General features: G+C 44.2%; 3 protein-coding genes across 7 annotated transcripts; all 3 read right to left on the reverse strand.

Moving 5' to 3' along the window:
- Positions 1-429: 429 nt before the first annotated feature.
- LOC146257942 (extracellular calcium-sensing receptor-like) lies at positions 430-3,417 on the reverse strand (the record flags this gene model as incomplete). The annotated part of the gene is made up of 5 exons (XM_084674144.1): positions 430-1,340; positions 1,450-1,573; positions 1,792-2,022; positions 2,120-2,926; positions 3,133-3,417. Coding segments are annotated over 5 exons (2,358 nt in total), but the record flags the coding sequence as incomplete, so codon positions are not given.
- A 6,514-nt stretch (positions 3,418-9,931) lies between these two features.
- Positions 9,932-13,369, reverse strand: LOC146257943 (extracellular calcium-sensing receptor-like). Its single transcript, XM_084674816.1, is given in 8 exon segments — positions 9,932-9,984; positions 10,164-10,588; positions 10,590-10,638; positions 10,641-11,051; positions 11,202-11,325; positions 11,607-11,834; positions 12,035-12,847; positions 13,085-13,369. Coding segments are annotated over 8 exon segments (2,388 nt in total).
- Positions 13,370-15,578: 2,209 nt separating this feature from the next.
- On the reverse strand, positions 15,579-18,687 carry LOC146257944 (extracellular calcium-sensing receptor-like). 5 transcript variants are annotated; one of them, XM_084674132.1, is made up of 5 exons: positions 18,415-18,687; positions 17,625-18,194; positions 17,171-17,278; positions 16,664-16,787; positions 15,579-16,486 (listed from the first exon to the last, which is right to left on the reverse strand). In XM_084674132.1, exons 1-5 carry the CDS (start codon positions 18,658-18,660, stop codon positions 15,579-15,581), a joined length of 1,956 nt encoding a protein of 651 aa, XP_084530258.1. In that variant the 5' UTR covers positions 18,661-18,687. The 5 variants fall into 5 exon arrangements, with proteins under 5 accessions (XP_084530258.1, XP_084530257.1, XP_084530255.1 ...); XM_084674131.1 differs by having other exon boundaries at positions 15,579-16,495; positions 17,054-17,278; positions 17,412-18,194; positions 18,412-18,687; XM_084674129.1 differs by having other exon boundaries at positions 17,054-17,278; positions 17,382-18,194; positions 18,412-18,687.
- Between the last annotated feature and the right edge of the window lie 1,189 nt (positions 18,688-19,876).

Raw genomic sequence — 19,876 nt, forward strand, 5'->3', positions numbered from 1 at the left:
GGTTATGGCAAATCAGAGTGGCTATGGGCGGATCCAATAGTTTAAACTTCAACAGAGGACCCGCCTTCAAGGAAGTTAACGTTTGTCAATGGAGAGATCCCAGACCCTTTGTACAAATGAAATGTACGAGGGTCTGGTTAGGACCAGGCTAGATGAGAACGGGACAACTGAGGTAAAAAGGGAATATGGTCGTCAGTCATTCTTGACTTGTGGAGGTGCACATTGATTCTCTCTCCTGTCAGCTTTGTTGTCTACTACTTAAAAACCCAGAGATGGAACTGGCCGTCACACAGTTATGGTAAAGACAAGACAGCAATATTTTTCCACAACATTTTTATTCAATATTATTGAAAGAAGCAGCATGTACTCAATGTCAGAAAACAAACATAATAAGCATTGTGCACTTAATTTACGAAAACTATATATACATTAAAGGCATTTGGATTGTTTGAACATCATATGTTTCTTTGAATTTAATTCTGGCTTGAAAACTATGATGAAGCACTTCGGCACAAATATGCATATCAACAAAGCAAAACTGGAGGCCAGGATGGCAAAGATCTCCACAGCTACTGTGAACTTCCCAGGAGAGCTGACATAAGCTGGGATAAAGGTGATCCAGACAGCACAGAATATCAACATGCTGAAGGTGATGAACTTGGCTTCATTGAAGTTATCAGGCAGCTTTCGGGCCAGGAAAGCCAGGACAAAGCACAAGAGAGCCAGGAGTCCTATATACCCCAGCACAGCCCAGAAGCCCACAGCAGAACCTAAGGCACATTCTAGAATGATCCTGTCATTATAGTGTTCCATGTTCTTAAAGGGGAAAGGAGGGGAGATTGTTAACCACAGCACACAGATCAGGACCTGGATAAGAGTGAAAGCCAGGACACTGAGTCTCTGCTGTGGAGGCCCAAACCATTTCATGACATCACTTCCTGGAAGTGTGGCCCTGAAGGCCATCAGCACAACTATAGTCTTCCCCAGGACACAAGAGATGCAGAGGACAAAGGTGATCCCAAACGCCGTGTGGCGCAGCATACAGGACCACTCAGAGGGCCGGCCGATGAAGGTGAGAGAACACAGGAAACACAGAGTCAGGGAGAAGAGGAGCAGGAAGCTGAGCTCTGAGTTGTTGGCCCTGACGATGGGCGTTTCTTTGTTAACAATGAAAATTATTGACATAAACACTGTCAGAAACACACCAAAGCATGAAAACGATGTTAACAGAGTCCCCATTATTTCTTCAAAGGAGAGGAATTCAGTGGGTTTTAAAACACACATGTCTTGGTTTTCATTCGGCCAGGACTCTGGCGGGCACAGGAAACAGTCTGAAGAATCTGTCCAACAAATGGTATAACAAATTTATAAATACATCATCAGTTTAGGAACATTCCCAGAGATTTGGGATGGTAAATGAACGCCATCTTCATTATAACAGCCAGGTACCTGTCTGGTTGCTGATCGCTCCCTCTGGGCAGATGAGGCAGTCAAAGCAGCACACTGGCTTCCTTTTGTTGATGGCCTTCCGAGTCCCAGGAGGACAAGGCTCTGTGCACACCGATCTGGGAACCTTCCACACACAACATTTCAATTAGGGTTAGTGTCAGCTAATCGTAACTATACAGCAAAAATAGAAAAGCATTGTTCCATTGTTTTTATTTTTCATTAAACTATATCTTGTGACCATGCTTTTTTTCTACCTGTAATAGAACAGTTTCGTTGCCTATTCCACATGTACACAACTGCCACAACTGTTGTTTGCAGACATTATAATCAAATTTTTGTTACCTCCGCATGGTTTCCACCCCACACTATTTTTAAATTGTCTTTTATAAGAAATTTCTGTCCATCTGGTTTGGATCCGTCGTATCTGCCGATGTTGACAATGTTAGCAGAGCCATCTTCTCCTATCTGCCAGTTAACCAAGTCATACTGGGCCACTGAGTCTCCGTTTGCATCAAAGGACACCTTATTCCCATTCTGCGTTGTGAAGTTCACCAACCTTAGCTGCTCCAGCACCTGCATGAAGACAAACAATTCATTGGAGCTGAATGTCACCTAAAGATATGAAAGGAAATGAACAAAAGTAGGGTTAATTTCTCCTCTATATTTTCACCTGTTGAGGCATGACCTCAGTCTTGTTGATACAGCTCCTCCCGGTGGTGGGATTGAACCCGTTTTCACACTGCAGTAGGTTATGGAGGGCGTGTGCTACTGCGTAAACAGCCATGTAAACATTGTTGACAGTCCTGGTCTCCGTTGTGTCTGTGTAATCGTTGACGACTGTCCTCAGGTCCTCTGAGCCGGTACACAGCTTGGAGGTGTTAGAGGGGGAGAAGCTGCAGTGAAACACGTCCTCCCAGAAAGCCCTGATGTGAGAACTCTGAGGTGCGTCTGATGGCTTCAGACTCAGCAGGAACTCATTCAGCCCAGGGATGTCAGACTCAGGGATGGCAAAGCCCATTGCCCCTTGTAAGATACTAAGTTTCTCAGCAGATACTATGCTTCTTGTTGTGATCCATGATTCTGTGCCAATCAACTGTTTCCCAGTAACATTCTGGCTTACCATGAGCTGTACAATAGCATCAATATAGCTGTTCTGACAAAACAAGAGGACCACCCTGGAGGTGGATCGCTTTATTATCGTTACAATTCTATCATGTTCAGTAGTTGTGTACCCTTTGAGGAAAAATTCTATGTACTCAACACAGATTCCCTCTTTCTTTGCTTCCTTTATGAATTCAGCAGTTCCTTGTACGGAGTATGACCCAGGTGTATAAACTATTCCCACCCAGTTCCATCCGAATTGCTTCATGAGTTGCACGAGGGCTATGACTTGGAACTGATCACTGGGCACTGTTCTGAAGAAAGAAGGATATTTTTTCTTGTCACTTAGACAAGCACAAGTGGCAAGGTGACTGATCTGTTAACAGGGAAAATAAACATTAAACATGCTATAGAACACCTACAAATAGACAGAATATTCAGTAAAAATGTGACTAGAAATTATGTGGTTTTACTTTGTATATCTTGCTTGGACTGTATTAGGTCAAAGTAAATGTAACGGATGATTTAGTGGAGATTCTTTAGACACATTTCAAAGCAGGCAGGCTGGTTTAACCATCTCACCTGTGGTACATGTAGAGGACCGATAGCTCTGTTGATATCCCCACTAGGTCCAGAGGATGAGTGTCCCAGCAGAGCCTGCACTCTGCTACTGCCACAGCCCTGCTCAGCCCCGTTCACTGCCTCCAGGCCAGCCCTCATCAGGTGGTTGGACCCACAGGCCTTGTAGATCCTGTAGCCCAGAGTCACTCCTGGAAGAAGCTGGGGGCTGCTGTTGATCTGCTCCACGGTGAATATCAACGTTCGGGCCAACTTCAGCTCCCTGTCATTCCTGCTGGAGGAGGAAGTCAAAGCATTTTATAAGTTAATATGAACAATCAAATAAACTGAAAAATAACTTCCCGCCGAGTGATTGAGTATCATTAATTACATGCAAATACATTCATAAATCACTATCGACACAGGTAAAATACCAAAACTTACTCTCTGCAGTACTCAATTGGTGGCTTCTTGTAGCCATAGTCTATTCTTTTCCGTCTTGTCTCAAATGTGAATATTCCTCCAACTAGAAGGTCCCCATCTTTAGCTAGCTCTACATAACCTGTCTGTCCTATCAGTCTGCATGCTGAACTGTCTGCATGAGTCTTTGCCAGTAGACCAAGAAGGATGAGTCCCAACAGTCTCATCTCAGAGTCTCTCTCCTCCTCAAACTGTAGTCTCTGTCAGAGGACACAACCTTTATAGGTTGAAAACACATGGTGTCGCGTTAAGACTCAAGAGACACGAGACACGTGCCAAGTTTCCTCAAATGTTTCTTTCATGACATGGAACCTGTTTATTAACATTACAATTTTTATTGCAACTCACTCTGTAACCTTGTCAAGCATTTTCTTAAATAACTACAAATAATTCATTCAAAGGTGACTAATAATTTTTCAAAAACTACTAACAATAACACACACTTAGACAATAATTAGTAAAAGCATCTGTAGACATTAGCACCATATCAAGATGAGTGTGCTTAGGGGCAAGATGCTCAGCGCAGTATTTGGTCACAAGATCAGACAGAACCATGAAAAGGATTGTTCATTTTCTGTTTACTCATGATTGGTAAACACAAAACGTATCAGCAAAAAATGAATATCCCTGTAATACCAAAATGTAAACAAATTGAACTCGTTTTTTTACCATTTAGATGTTGCAAGACACCTCTGCAGAAATGTAAAGGTTTTCTTAAAGTTTTTAGGGACATTGCAAAATTGGCCTCAATTGCGTCTGGCTGTGGCTAGATATTCTCAAGATCCTGACTCTGTTGAAGTTGACATGTGAGGTTATGGCCCGCTACCCAAGGACGCGCAGTGTCACATTAAATTGTTTGGACTAGTGTACAGTGCCTGTGATGCAGTTAATACTTAAGATGTTGGTGAGACACACACACAGATACCTTAAATTACAAACAGGGCACAGTGCCTGTGATGCCGTCAGTGAGTAAGATGTCGGTGAAATAGATTTCTGGAATTACAGATTTCTCTGGATCAAATCTAGTGCTTCTGTGCTTGCTGATGTCTTGTCTACAGGGCACAGAATATAAATGAGGCCCCCTTTCCTGAGAAAAACAAAACCAGTGATTCTCGATCCCAAACAACATCCGGTTACTCTATTGTTCTCGTACAAATTCATTAATTGAACCCATTTTAAACAAATAAATACAAATTAAAGAAAAACCATATGTGGTGGCCAATGCTGATATTGTGGCAGCCCTCCACAAATACATCAATGTATGGGAAATACTGAGTGTCTAGCATGACCTCATAAACTGTTTAGTAAATAATATTAAGATATATTGCCATGGATTTCGTATGACTCGCAAGGCTAACAAGCTAATAATCATAGCATAGATCTTATTTATTTATATATAGAGACACAGCATTCAAAGTGTTGGTCCCATGCTTAATAAGTTATTAACTAGGCCTGTATAATAAATTATAAAATAGTAAATCGACCACAGATAAGGATTTCTCTCATGAAATCCATAGATTTATTCCCAGTGCACTTATTCAAATTGATCTGATTTCTTTAGGTTATATAAATGGTAACTTTGTGATTTTTTGTCATTGTAAAATGTTGCCTTTCTGTTTTTGTACAGCCATCCATGTTTGGCAAAACTCCAGTGTGAAACAGTATAATATTCATGTCGCTTTGGATGAAAGCATTTGCGAAATGAATAAAACACAAATGTATGTGAAGTAATTTAGAACACACAACAATTACATTTTATTATTGCACACATACTGGAAGAACTATATACACTTGCTACATTAAGAAAAAAAGGTTTGAATAATAAACTGTTAATTGAAGTAGCATTCAGTTGTGGCCAAGATGTATTTATTTGTGTATGTTTGTCGCATGTTTTCAACCACAGCCTTCACTGAGATTAAACCCCCTTTTTTACAATGCTGGTTTCTTTATTTCAATGACAAGAGTACACTTTGTTGGTGCTCTGGAAGCTTGAAGCCAAGCCATCACATGTATCTGGATGAAAACACTGAGAAAAACAAACTTTGCCTGCAAAGAGGCTGGCCTGTTCACCAGACAGAACAGCATAAGAAAGCACACTAGAACCAGGAGAGCTATGGAGCCAAACACAGCTGGGCCTAACACATACTCTCCGAATGTCTGATTTGTCTTTATATTACTGCTCAAGTCAGGAGTAGAGATTGTTAACCACAGCACACAGATCAGGACCTGGATAAGAGTGAAAGCCAGGACACTGAGTCTCTGCTGTGGAGGACCAAACCATTTCATGACGTCACTTCCTGGAAGTGTGGCCCTGAAGGCCATCAGCACCACTATAGTCTTCCCCAGAACACAAGAGATGCAGAGGACAAAGGTGATCCCAAACGCCGTGTGGCGCAGCATACAGGACCACTCAGAGGGCCGGCCGATGAAGGTGAGAGAACACAGGAAACACAGAGTCAGGGAGAAGAGGCTGATCCTGGTGTTGGCCCTCAGGAGAGGAGAGTCTCTGTGCAGGGTGTTTGCTGCCTTGGTCACACAGACACCCACCAAGCACAGTGCTGCCAGAAGCAAGCCCTCCACCCAGCTGTAGGAGACCGCCTGGGGAGTCCTGCTGTCAACACTGCTGTGGGAGATGTGTGGGATGTAGGTATGGCCATCTGGAGGAAAGGTTTATTTGTATATTAGTATTATCAGGTAATGTATATTACACATCGTAATCGATGTGTAATATACATTTATTGCGTCTGATGTGCATGTGTAAGATTTAATTTGAGTGATTGTCTTATGTCAATCAAATGAGTTTCTTATTCATATTTACTCTTGCTTAGAGGAGTGGAAACAATGACCTTTATTTAGTAGATTTTGTCCATCCGTGTCTAGGAGACCATGACAGCAGTGTGTCTCCAGAGGATGTGCCTGGATGTAAACTGTCAAGGGCACCTATCAGAGGAAAGATGCAAATGCACTGTATCTCGAGACATGTTATATACATAACTTGTCTACTCACTCAATGACATATAAAGAGAAGTTGATGATAGGATGCAAATATTTGGTTTGATTTGAAGTGTTGGATCCCTTTTAAAGTCCTGTCAATCTTCTGAACAGAGTTCAGTAATTTACGACTAGGTTAACTTATTTACTTTAACATACATAAAAAATATATATGTATTATGGAGAGTGGTATTTCTATACTTGTCTACAAACAGTAAACCTACAAAGATGTACCTGGCATGGCTGAAATCTATCTTGTATCCGGGGTGAAAGCAGAGCCCAGTTTCCTCTCTCCCCTCTCCCAGCGGGGGCATCCAACAGCAGTACTGATCCAGAGACCCGCCCACAAGGGCAGGGCCCCGTCGGAGCCCAGGGCAGAGGGAGGCAGAGCATGGCTGGAGCCCAGGGCAGAGGGAGGCAGAGCAGGGCTGGAGCCCAGGGCAGAGGGAGGCAGAGCAGGGCTGGAGCCCAGGGCAGAGGGAGGCAGAGCAGGGCTGGAGCCCAGGGCAGAGGGAGGCAGAGCAGGGCTGGGGACCTGCTGGCCCAGGCCCCCCTCCGGCACCTCCAGACCAGGCCTGGGGAACCAGAGCAGCGGACACAGACCTCACCCTCCACCAGGACGGAGGGGGGCTCTAGTGAGGCACCACGCTTCGTCTCCAGTCCAACAGTCAGTCTCTGAGTCTGGGTGTGAGGGCAGAGCAGTGTGGGGTGGATGTGTGGGAGACCCAGGCTGTCTGGGGGCTTCAGGACCAGGCCGCAGTCTCTGGGATCTGATCTGAGGAGCGTGGTTGTCAGGGAAACCCTCTGACTAATCAGACATGCACAGTGGGGTACCTGGCTTACCTGTGCAGGTAAAATAACGGGAGAAAACAAAAAACAAAAGAAGATTTAGGCTTTCAATAAATGCTGTTAAAATAAAATAAAACAATTTAACAAAAAAGTAACAGTATATGTTGCCTTGAGAGAGGCTACTGAGAAGATTCCCCTAAAGAGTTAACAATGCAAACAAGCGCAAACAGAAGTGCTCATTTCTTCTCCATCACCTGCAGTGTGAGTTCTACCTCGCAGGGTCCAGACGAGGACTGTTCCAGCACTGCCTCCAGGCTGCCTCCACAGCTGCCTCGGCCACAGCCCTGCTCAGCCCCGTTCACTGCCTCCAGGCCAGCCCTCATCAGGTGGTTGGACCCACAGGCCTTGTAGATCCTGTAGCCCAGAGTCACTCCTGGAAGAAGCTGGGGGCTGCTGTTGATTTGCTCCACGGTGAGAACCACCAGGAGGACTGCTGCTGATTCTGATCTGCAGAGCAGAGGGAGAGAGATTGAGAACAAGCAGATGTCAAATATGACTTCTACTCGTCATTTCTTACAGTTATGCACTGTTTGTAAGTCGCTTTGGAGAAAATTGTCTGTCACATCAATAAACAGCTAAATGTAAATTGTTTTACCTATATAATTCTTTGTGATTTTGAAAATACACATGTGCAAAAATAACATACAATCTGCTTGGTTTCAAACTTTCAATGTGGGTGTTAATAACATCAAGAGTAATGTAGACATTTTTGACAATAAATATAAGTTATCATCAACAGTGTACATCCCTGTAAAAGACTAAGAATCAAATATATAGTCAATGAAAGACAAATGTGACATTTCATCTGTTTAGCTATATCCAAAATATAAGATATCTGTTATCATGATGCATCAAATTATTCCTGAATTTCAAAGTGAATGCAGCAGAAGTACGGTAGGATACAAGTTCTTCGCCTGACAGAGAGAGGATGATGGGAGTCATTTTCTTAATTGTTTCCCCTGATGACCCAAGTCAAACACAGGAGGGAACGGTGGGTCTTGATTATAAGGTAATGCACAGCTACTGTAGCCAGAACCATCATCATTATGAAAACATGTCAACAATGATTAATGTTAGTGTTGTCGGGGTCATTATCGAAAAGTAGTTTAGTACCACACAGTCTCTGGAGTTTCTCTGAAAGCGTTTTAATTGCCTGTTTTAGCTGTCCCATCATAAGGCATTTAGACTCCTAACAATTTAATTTAAAGATCCCCACCGAGATAATTAAAACAATTACAAAGTCAGTGATTATGAAACAAACCCCTGGCAGATTCCATCCACTTACGTGACTCCAGGAGCCCTGCAGGTAAACCAAGCTGAAGCAGGTTAACACAGAGAGAACACACGTTCCGAGCCAAGCAAAGAAAACAAAATAAACCACCACTTGATATAGAACTCACCTCTGAGATCCTTCCAGCCTCTCTGAAGGATGGAGGCTGGGGGTGTGAGACCGTCTGGGAGGGCCGCTCGTGTGTCCTGCACCCCCAGGACAGGCAGCTGTCTCTGGGCTGAGCTGCAGTGGGAGCCAGCCTCCACAGCTCTGACACACTGCCCCAGTGAGCAGTGCCAGCAGGACCAGGGTGAAGGGTCTCATCATAGAGTGTCACCCCTGAAAGACTGCCTCCAGCCTGGATGGTGGCAGGGTTTTATAGGACCCCTGGTCGTGCCTCCCAGCTGGGGGCTGTCCAAGGTGGGCTGGACAGGGCTATCCTCCAAGGGCCTCAGAGACGTGCGGGAGAATAACAACGTCTCATGAAATAACGACGTCACGGAGCGTCACGGTTGTTGTTGAGGTTGTCGATCGGCTTGTTGCTTTCTTTGTGTGTGCGTGTGTGCCGGTGTGTGTGTGTGCGTGTGTGTGCTGGTGTGTGTGTGTGTGCCGGTGTGCGTGTGTGTGTGTGTGCCGGTGTGCGTGTGTGTGTGTGTGCCGGTGTGCGTGTGTGTGCCGGTGTGTGTGTGTGTGTGCCGGTGTGTGTGTGTGTGCTGGTGTGTGTGTGTGTGCTGGAGTGTGTGTGGGTACGGTGTGTGTGTGTGCACGTGTGTGTGTGTGCTGGTGTGTGTGTGTGTGTGTGTGTGTGTGCATGTGTGTGCAGGTGTGTGTGTGTGTGCTGGTGTGTGTGCCTATTTGTGCAGATCAGTGTGTATGTGCAGTTGTACCTTTTCCATGCTTAGAAAAGGCCACAAGCTAAGTAAAGTTTCATTTTGCTTTACAGTCAACACATGTTGCTTGATATTGATCATTAATTTATATTTGGAAATCAAGATGATTTTAAGATATACTGTAAGTAATGAACTATATGCAAGTTGCTTTTGATTAAAGCGTCTGCTAAATTAATAACATTGTAATGACTACCTGCATAACTACTAAGTATATAGAAAAGGTATCAAGGATTATTTGTGCCAATCCACATATTTAAAATCAACTGTATTTTTAGGATATACAAAGACCTGTTGACTTCCTGCTTTGGTATAGCATCTGTTACCCAGCAGATCTTTCTAATAACTATATTATAATGAGGAAGTGGATTGTGAGGATGATTCGGTGGATGATGGACACTGTGCACAACACAGCCACATAAGAAAAGGAACAGATTGTTTATTAAGTTAACAATGCAGCAAATTTTGATTACACAAGAAAATGACTTCAGTGGCCTTGTAATTATTAGTTGGACAGGGTTCCTGTTTCCTAAGTTTCCGTATACATTATCTGTAGCCAACATATTTTGTTGACTTACCCATTATGTGTTTTTTATTATTCTGCTCAGGCCTCAGTAATATAATGAAACATTTAGGGGCAAATATACAGAAAAGTAAAGCAAAACTGGAGGCCAGGATGGCAAAGATCTCCACAGCTACAGTGAACTTCCCAGGAGAGCTGACATAAGCTGGGATAAAGGTGATCCAGACAGCACAGAATATCAACATGCTGAAGGTGATGAACTTGGCTTCATTGAAGTTATCAGGCAGCTTTCGGGCCAGGAAAGCCAGGACAAAGCACAAGAGAGCCAGGAGTCCTATATACCCCAGCACAGCCCAGAAGCCCACAGCAGAACCTAAGGCACATTCTAGAATGATCCTGTCATTATAGTGTTCCATGTTCTTAAAGGGGAAAGGAGGGGAGATTGTTAACCACAGCACACAGATCAGGACCTGGATGAGAGTGAAAGCCAGGACACTGAGTCTCTGCTGTGGAGGCCCAAACCATTTCATGACATCACTTCCTGGAAGTGTGGCCCTGAAGGCCATCAGCACCACTATAGTCTTCCCCAGAACACAAGAGATGCAGAGGACAAAGGTAATCCCAAACGCCGTGTGGCGCAGCATACAGGACCACTCAGAGGGCCGGCCGATGAAGGTGAGAGAACACAGGAAACACAGAGTTAGGGAGAAGAGGAGCAGGAAGCTGAGCTCTGAGTTGTTGGCCCTGACGATGGGAGTGTCTTTGAACTGAAAGAATATCGCTGCTGTGGTCAGTGTTAAAAAAGCCCCAATCAAACTAAAAAGTGAGAGAACAATTCCCATGATTTCTGTGTAGGTCAGGAATTCAATTTCTTTCAAAACACATCGTTCACTTCTGACTTTGGACCAGTATTCAATAGGACATTTCAGGCATTCAGTTGAGTCTGTTTGAATAGAAACATTAAAATAGCGTTAGAGAAGACTGTTGATACTAGTATTGTATGAAGTCTGCTTGTGTGTGGTTAAAGTCTCCACTGTTAGCTGTTTGGTGTTGGTCCAGTTCAGAGAGAAGTGGACCTGAGTGTGTGTATCACCTGTGTGGTTGCTGATCTCTCCCTCTGCACATGGGAGACAGTCGTAGCAGCACACAGGCTTTCCTTTCTGCACGGCCTTACGAGTTCCTGGGGGACATTTCTCACTGCACACAGACACAGGGACCTGACACACACACACACACACATGCATGCTGCATTTAATATAATGTCAGCTTTAATTAAATATTTTCCCCTTTACATGTGAATTAGGAATGCCAGGGTGTAATGGGATGTATTCTTTTAGCAAATAATTTTATACAAAGCAACAAATGGGGGCGGGATTTGAACCAGGGACCTCTAACTCCTACTGAGCCATACCGTTCCCTCGTGCTACAAAACAGCATTCAGGACGGCACTAAGATTCACCGACCAGAAATATGATAACAAAGCCACGTGTATGTGTACCGTGTCACTTCCTGTCCCCCAAACGGGTCTGAGGCCTGTCATGGTGAACTGATGAGCTTCTGGTAAAGATGCATCGTAGAAACCGACAGTAGCAAATTTCATGGTTTGTGACGTGGCACTTTGTAAATTGACGAGTTCATATCTTGCGGGTGAATCTCCATTGGGGTCGAAATACATCCACTCCCTCTCATCTGGGGTGAAATTTACGGTCTGTAGATAGTGAAGAACCTGTCCAATATTGAAATACATTGATAGTATTAATAACCGGAACACCATTTTAACCACTTTGTTGTGGAAAAATGCAATCAATCTTAACAGAAAATGTAAAGGAGCAGATGGTAAACCAATTACTTTTTTCTATTGCTGATACAGTTGAGTCGGAGAAGCTAGTTTAGCAGTAATGTGATCTGTTGTAGAAACTCTCTCACCTGCCACGGCTGGATGTGTGTGAGTTGAGCACAGCTCCTGTTAGAGAACGGGCCCTGGCCGGGCTCACAGGAGAGCAGGTTGTGCAGGGCATGAGCCACTGCATACACTGCCTTGTACACGTTATTAGAAAACCTCACATCGGACACGTCTGTGAACTCGTTGTTCACATGTTTCAGACTCTCAGAGCCATTGCATGGCATTCTATGACTTTCCACATTCTCATTCAGAGAGCAGTCAAAAACCGTTTCCCAGAAGTCTCTGAAAAACATGCTGTTGGGGAACTGGGAGGGGTGGACCTGCTTCAGATGCTCCCCAAGGCCGGGGATGTGAGCCGTGCTGACAGCAAACCCCACAGATCCCACCAGGATACCCAGTTCCTGGCTGTCAATTAGGGACGTGTCCGTGATCCAGGCATCACTGCCAATCCACTGCAGCCCTGAGATATTCTGTCTGTACAGCTCCTGTACCAGCACCTTGATCTCTCTGTGTGTCATGAAAGCTATGATCACCTTGGAAGTGGAGTGTTTTATGATCTCAACGACCCTGAGCAGCTTGTCTGGTGTACCTGTCTGCTCAAAAGCCTCAGAGTACTCTAAGCAAACTCCCTCCTTTTGTGCAGCTTGAATGAAGGTGGCCATGCCATTGAGACCGTAATCATTGTCACTGCACACGGCCCCCACCCAGGTCCAGCCAAAGTGCTTCACCAGCTTGGCCAGGGCTCTGCTCTGGTAGTAGTCACTGGGGATGGTCCTGAAGAAGGAGGGGTACTCTCTCCTGTCGCTCAGACACGCACAGGTGGCAAAGTGGCTGATCTGTGTTTAGAAAGTTAACATCAAAATAGTATGCTGTTCAAACAATCACAAAATCAATTTGAGATTAGATAAATATTACACATTTGTAAATCTTATGATGGTTGACACAAGTACGCTCGAATGAACATTTTCCAACAGACAAAGTTGATAACTAACAACTGGATCCCTTTGAGGGGGGTTATAAAATATCTGAAAGGCATTTAAGCACAATTGATTCCAACCAAAACAAAATGTTACCACTGGTACGTGAAACCTGCCAATGATGCGTGCAAACCCCATGGTTGGTGTGGAGGCAGAGTGACCTATGATTGCGTGGGCCATGTCCTTGGTGCAGGTTTTGTCATCTGAAACCTCCGTCTGGCCGTTAGCCAAAGATACAGCTGACATCAGGATGTTATCAAATCCACAGGCGTTGTAGATCTTGTATCCCAGAGTATGGTCCGGCAGAATATCCGTATTTCTATTTATCTCTTCGATCGCAAAGATCATTGTTAGGGCGAACTGCAACTCTCTGAAATTCATACTCAAAGACAAAACCCATAAACTTTCATCATGAGTCAGTTGGGGGGAAAATAACACACCTGAGACCGGGCATTCAACAACATGGCAAATATTAATTCCCCAAAAAACACAAGTTTAAGACAAACCACCTACTTCAGACATGTTGGGGGTTTGGGTAAGCTGCGGAAGGTGGGCACCCTTCCCACATACCCCGTCCGAAAGGTGAAGAGGCCTCCGATGATGAGGTCCCCGTCTTGGGCCAACTCCGGAGGCTGAGGCCTCCCCAGCAGCCTGCACGCGGGGTCTCCCAGCCCAAACAGCAGGGCCAACAGTAGCAGCATCACCAGTGTCATGGCTCCACTCTAGCCTCTGCCTCTCTGTCCTCGCTTCTGTCTCCCTTTTAAGACCGCAGCAGCCAACCAGATTTTGGTTGGCCAAGTCCTCGTCTTGTTCTTCCCCCCTGCCTGCAGCCTGAGGAGGCCACGACATGCTCTTCGCCCCCAGGGGAGATGTTGAGAGGACGGTGGCTGACAGAGAACAAAAAGCATCTTTAATTGTTATTGTTGTATGTTTGCTATTCCTTCATATTCACTGTATTTGTATTTCTTATGTTGTAAACGTGTCGAGATACAACTTTTAAAAGTGCTATAAAAAAGAACGTTTTTTTAAAATTAATTATTATTTCTTAGTCGTTTAGTTTTTGTCCACAGCAACGGGCATATGATAATTGCAGGATATCATAAAGGTCTAGTGTAAAGTTTTAACAGCTTCTACAGTGGTAAGTGCCAAGGAACAGTCTGTTTTAAGACACGGCAACAAGTGATCATATCTGAAACTCAACATTGTACTAAGATAAATGGACCCATTCCCTGTAAACCCTGTTTATCCACATTCCTTTGTATAGGCCCCTTATGAAAGCACACTCACAGCCCCAGTGGTGTTTCCATACAGCAAGAACCAGCCTTATTCACTGCATGAGCTACACCTTCATTCAGGTGGATGAAGGTCCTGTTGAGATGTTTGGAGTTGTGTTGGGCTGCTTCAAGGGCCATATGTCTGCAGTCTGTTGAAGGCACAACACCATAACCACTTGATCATGTTTGGTACTGGGTGGAAATTGAATAAGCATCCCCTTGATCTGCTCTAACCACTGAGCTGTGCCCTCCACCTTGATCAAAAGCAACATATTGGGTGGGAGGGAATCAACCCTGCAACCTATTGATCTGCAGTCTGAAGCTGCAGTGCTGAGCTGTATGTATCTTTGTGGCAGTAAAATGTCATGAGAAGGCCAAACTCGACTGCAGACTGGGAACAGGACATCTGGGGAATAGGTGTGTGGGAACCAAGTTCTGTTAACACTTTAATCTCGAACGTTTCAAAACAAATATTTAAAAAATAATAATTTGTATGGGTGTTTCTGATTAGTTGGGTCAGGTACAGTTAAGAGAGTCAGTATATGAAAATGTTTATAAAATTGACTATTTCCGTACGATATATAAAAACGGGTAATTCCATACTGGTGATAACAGAGGATTCTATTGGATCCTATCCGTACAGTGTTGCAACACCATCTCTTGATTTTCATCATCTTCGCCCTGAGGCAGCTAGTGCCAGCTGGGTGCCTGAGATGTTGATGTTGTTGAGAGGCAGGATGTTGTGTTGCTCCATGAGTGTAAGCTCTGTCCCTGGAGACGCCGCCGCCACACGCAACCTGTCTGAACTGGCAGCTGGCTTATTTACCTGCCTGTCTGTCTGTCTGTGTCTGTAAGTGTATGTTATGGTTAGATGATGAAAGTCACATCCAATCCACTTACTCACAAATCACTTTTTTACTGTCAACAATCATTACATCATTGTCTATCTGAGTGGCATTTTTAACTTTAAACATGTTTTCAGGTTTTATCAAATTCATAAAACCAAAGATTACTTTTCTACGGCCATAAAGGCATACAATTGAAAATGATTTGTATTCATAGGAATATTATAATATTAGAACTATGGAAAGCATATAATCAGTTCTGCTACAGGACTTATTCAAATATATACAACTATATTTATCATGTAATGCGATATCAGTGGTTCAGTTGAATTTGGTTTCACTTACATTACATTTTATTCATTTAGCTGATCATTTTATTCAAAGCAACATGCAAATAGTTTGTTGTGTTTGCTGTACCTTAGTCACAATTTCAAACTGAGGGATTATTTGCAAGTGTCAAATTGACTCTGGCTAATAGTGGATGTCTTTGGAGGTCTTCCCCATGATATGCTTCTTAGTATTGTGCTCAGGCCTCAGTAATATGATTAAACATTTCGGGCCAAAAATACAGAAAAGTAAAGCAAAACTGGAGGCCAGGATGGCAAAGATCTCCACAGCTACCGTGAATTTCCCAGGAGAGCTGACATAAGCTGGGATAAAGGTGATCCAGACAGTACAGAATATCAACATGCTGAAGGTGATGAACTTGGCTTCATTGAAGTTATCAGGCAGCTTTCGGGCCAGGAAAGCCAGGACAAAGCACAAGAGAGCCAGGAGTCCTATATACCCCAGCACAGCCCAGAAGCCCACAGCAGACCCTAAGGCACATTCTAGAATGATCCTGTCATTATAGTGTTCCATGTTCTTAAAGGGGAAAGGAGGGGAGATTGTTAACCACAGCACACAGATCAGGACCTGGATAAGAGTGAAAGCCAGGACACTGAGTCTCTGCTGTGGAGGCCCAAACCATTTCATGACATCACTTCCTGGAAGTGTGGCCCTGAAGGCCATCAGCACAACTATAGTCTTCCCCAGGACACAAGAGATGCAGAGGACAAAGGTGATCCCAAACGCCGTGTGGCGCAGCATACAGGACCACTCAGAGGGCCGGCCGATGAAGGTGAGAGAACACAGGAAACACAGAGTCAGGGAGAAGAGGAGCAGGAAGCTGAGCTCTGAGTTGTTGGCCCTGACGATCGGCGTGGTTCTGCTACAGTAGAAGATGAGGATGGTTCCCAGAGTCAGAGAGATCCCCAGCAATGAACAAAAGACTAGGATTGCTCCCATGGTTTCATCATAAGCCAAGAATTCTATTTGTTTGGGTACGCAGCCGTCTCTCTGTCTGTTGGACCAGTATTCAAGTGCACACTTCACACAGTCTAGGGAGTCTGCAACACATTTAAACACAATAAATATGTATGAATTGACAAACTCTTTCATTTGTGTCATAAAGAATAAAGCCTGGGATATAAAAAATTATTATTTTTATTTCACAACCTTTTACAGCAAATATGGTGTGGTTAAAGTCTCTGCTGTTAAGAGAGTGTGTGTATCACCTGTGTGGTTGCTGATCTCTCCCTCTGCACATGGGATACAGTCGTAGCAGCAGACAGGCTTTCCTTTCTGCACGGCCTTACGAGTTCCTGGGGGACATCTCTCACTGCACACAGACACAGGGACCTGCAAGACACAAAGACAAAGGAGAAACATAGTATCTCATTTAACAGACGGGTACTTGATGTTAATGACATTTGCTTTTGCCACAAAGAAAGAAAACGAATAGAGTTTCAAATGTTTTCCTATTGGTAAATATGGAGATATGAGTATTACTGAAACCGATTATATTAGTATTCATACAACAGTTTTACTTTTATATATTTTTTTGTTGTAGATTAGAGTAGATAACACATAACTTTAATAATCCCTGAAAGGAAAGTCAGGTTTACCTTGGTCTCCCCTCCTCCCCAGACAACAGTGGTGTTGTGTCGCATGAACTGGTGACTGGCAGGCAAGGAAGCATCATAGATACCGATAGTCAAAGCTTTTATGGTGCCACTTTGGGCTGGCTGCAAACTAACAAGCTCATATCTGGCTGGAGAGTCTCCATTGCTGTCAAAAAAAACACTTTCCCCCTTGGAGGTGAAATTCACCGTCTGCAAGTAATGTAGAACCTATTGGCGGAATGGCAGAATTGTTTTGAGACATAGAAAAAAAATGAAGTGGGATTTTGTCAGTGTGGGTTTGAGCCCATGGTGTGTTGGTATGACTGCTCACCTGCCACGGCTGGATGTGTGTGAGTTGAGCACAGCTCCTGTTAGAGAACGGGCCCTGGCCGGGCTCACAGGAGAGCAGGTTGTGCAGGGCATGAGCCACTGCATACACTGCCTTGTACACGTTATTAGAAAACCTCACATCGGACACGTCTGTGAACTCGTTGTTCACATGTTTCAGACTCTCAGAGCCATTGCATGGCATTCTATGACTTTCCACATTCTCATTCAGAGAGCAGTCAAAAACCGTTTCCCAGAAGTCTCTGAAAAACATGCTGTTGGGGAACTGGGAGGGGTGGACCTGCTTCAGATGCTCCCCAAGGCCGGGGATGTGAGCCGTGCTGACAGCAAACCCCACAGATCCCACCAGGATACCCAGTTCCTGGCTGTCAATTAGGGACGTGTCCGTGATCCAGGCATCACTGCCAATCCACTGCAGCCCTGAGATATTCTGTCTGTACAGCTCCTGTACCAGCACCTTGATCTCCCTTTGTGTCACAAAGGCTACGATAACCTTGGAAGTGGACTTCTTAATGATCTCAACTACCCTGAGTAACTTATTAATCGGCCCTGAACTTTCAAAAGCCTCAGAGTACTCTAAGCAAACTCCCTCCTTGTGTGCAGCTTGAATGAAGGTGGCCATGCCATTGAGACCGTAATCATTGTCACTGCACACGGCCCCCACCCAGGTCCAGCCGAAGTGCTTCACCAGCTTGGCCAGGGCTCTGCTCTGGTAGTAGTCGCTGGGGATGGTCCTGAAGAAGGAGGGGTACTCTCTCCTGTCGCTCAGACACGCACAGGTGGCAAAGTGGCTGATCTGTGTTGAAGAAGGTGGGAATTTCAATAAAACACAAAAAGGAATAAAAAGTTAGCAAGCATCAATCAAGATCTAGTTTGAGATTACATTTGCAACTGTTCTTCAAACAGTGCATTAACATCAAGTTGCAGATATCAGACCGCAGTATTCACATGACACAAACTGAGCAGGACTGCGATGCGTCTCGGCTGTTTTGTAATATTTCTGTGATTCGTACCACTGGTATCTGAAATCTCCCCACCAGCCGGGCGAACGCTATAGTGGGCGTGGAGCCAGAGTGGCCCAGGATGGCTGGGACCGTGTCGCTGCAGCTACTGTCACCGACGACTGTCTCCTGGCCGCTCAGCAGCGCCATGGCCGCCCTCAGGATATCCATGGTACCACAGTTGTTGTAGATGTTGTATCCGAGCCTGACACCTGGCAGGATGTCTGCGTTGCTGTTGATCTCCTCGATCGCAAAGATCATGGTTTGAGCAAACTGGAACTCTCTGAAATTGAAGCTTAGAAATGACCGAACAGTCATGTTGTTGCAAAGACGGGATCAGCAACTAAGTAGTACAAAAGTTATAGGTAGTGATCAAACATATTTCACATGAATGAAAATATTGAACAGAAAAATGTAACTTCAGAAAAACATAAAAAAAAATTCTAAATAATGGCTCATACTCTAAGCATTCACGTGTGTCTGGAATCGTCTCGTAGCGGTCAATGACCCCGTTTTGCCTCGTGCGGAAAGAGAAGATGCCTCCGATGACGAGGTCCCCATCATGGGCCAGCTCTGGGGGCTGAGCCCTCCCCTGCAGCCGGCACACGGGGTCTCCCAGCCCAAACAGCAGGGCTAACAGGACCAGCCTCTGCATGGCTTTGCTCTGCTGACTCGTGTCTCCAGCTCCTCTCTGCTCTCACTGCTGGTCTCTCTTCTCTGCAGGCTTGTCCTCCAGCCACACAGCCCCAGCCCTTATGTAGACCCTGAGCCCAGGCAGAGAGCCCTGACACTGCTGGAGAAGCTGGGGCACCAGGTCTCTGGAGAACACCAGACACCTGACAGCAACATCAAGCATGAGACACCTTCAGTCAGGGAGGATGAAAGACATGCAGATGTACAGAATTACAGACAGACAGACATAAAATCATGAAATTACAGAAACATATCGCTATACAAATACAGAAATATCGATAGACAGAGATGTAGAACATGCAGAAATATAGGCATATGAAAAGAAAGACATGCTGAAATATCAAGACATTTTTAAACATGAAAATAACATTTCTTAACTTCTAACAAGTTCATCTAATATTTTTTTTATGGAAATGTGATTGCGCTTTGGTGTGACAATGTGTTGTTGATGGTATATTCTCTCCTTGATGTTTTCATTTCTAACTAAATAATTAGATAAAACTCTCATTATATGAGGTCTCATACACTTAATATTCATTTTGAGAACATCAATAAAAGCTAGGGCTGTCAAGCGATTAAAATATCTAATTGCAATTAATCGCATTATTTCACATGATTAATCGCGATTAATCGCAATTAATCAGAAACTATTTAATCTGTTAAAAATGTTTGACCAATAAATTATTTTAAAAAAACATTAAAAGGTTAGAAAACTTAAAATAGGCCTAACTGGATGTAATGTCCATATAAGAAGTTCAGATGGAACAAAACTTAAATTGTGAGG

The sequence above is a fragment of the Hypomesus nipponensis genome, chromosome 15 (assembly GCF_054491055.1).
Source record: "Hypomesus nipponensis isolate SF chromosome 15, ASM5449105v1, whole genome shotgun sequence".
Lineage (NCBI taxonomy): Eukaryota > Metazoa > Chordata > Actinopteri > Osmeriformes > Osmeridae > Hypomesus > Hypomesus nipponensis.

Coding starts and splice junctions, on each gene's coding strand:
- LOC146257944 (XM_084674128.1), bottom strand. CDS start 18,660: ATGATCTTTGCGATCGAGGAGATCAACAGCAACGCAGACATCCTGCCA. Junction 17,279..17,381: donor CACACATCCAGCCGTGGCAG/GTGAGCAGTCAT, acceptor TTCCGCCAATAG/GTTCTACATTACTTGCAGAC. Junction 16,788..17,053: donor GGGGAGGAGGGGAGACCAAG/GTAAACCTGACT, acceptor TGTGTCTTGCAG/GTCCCTGTGTCTGTGTGCAG.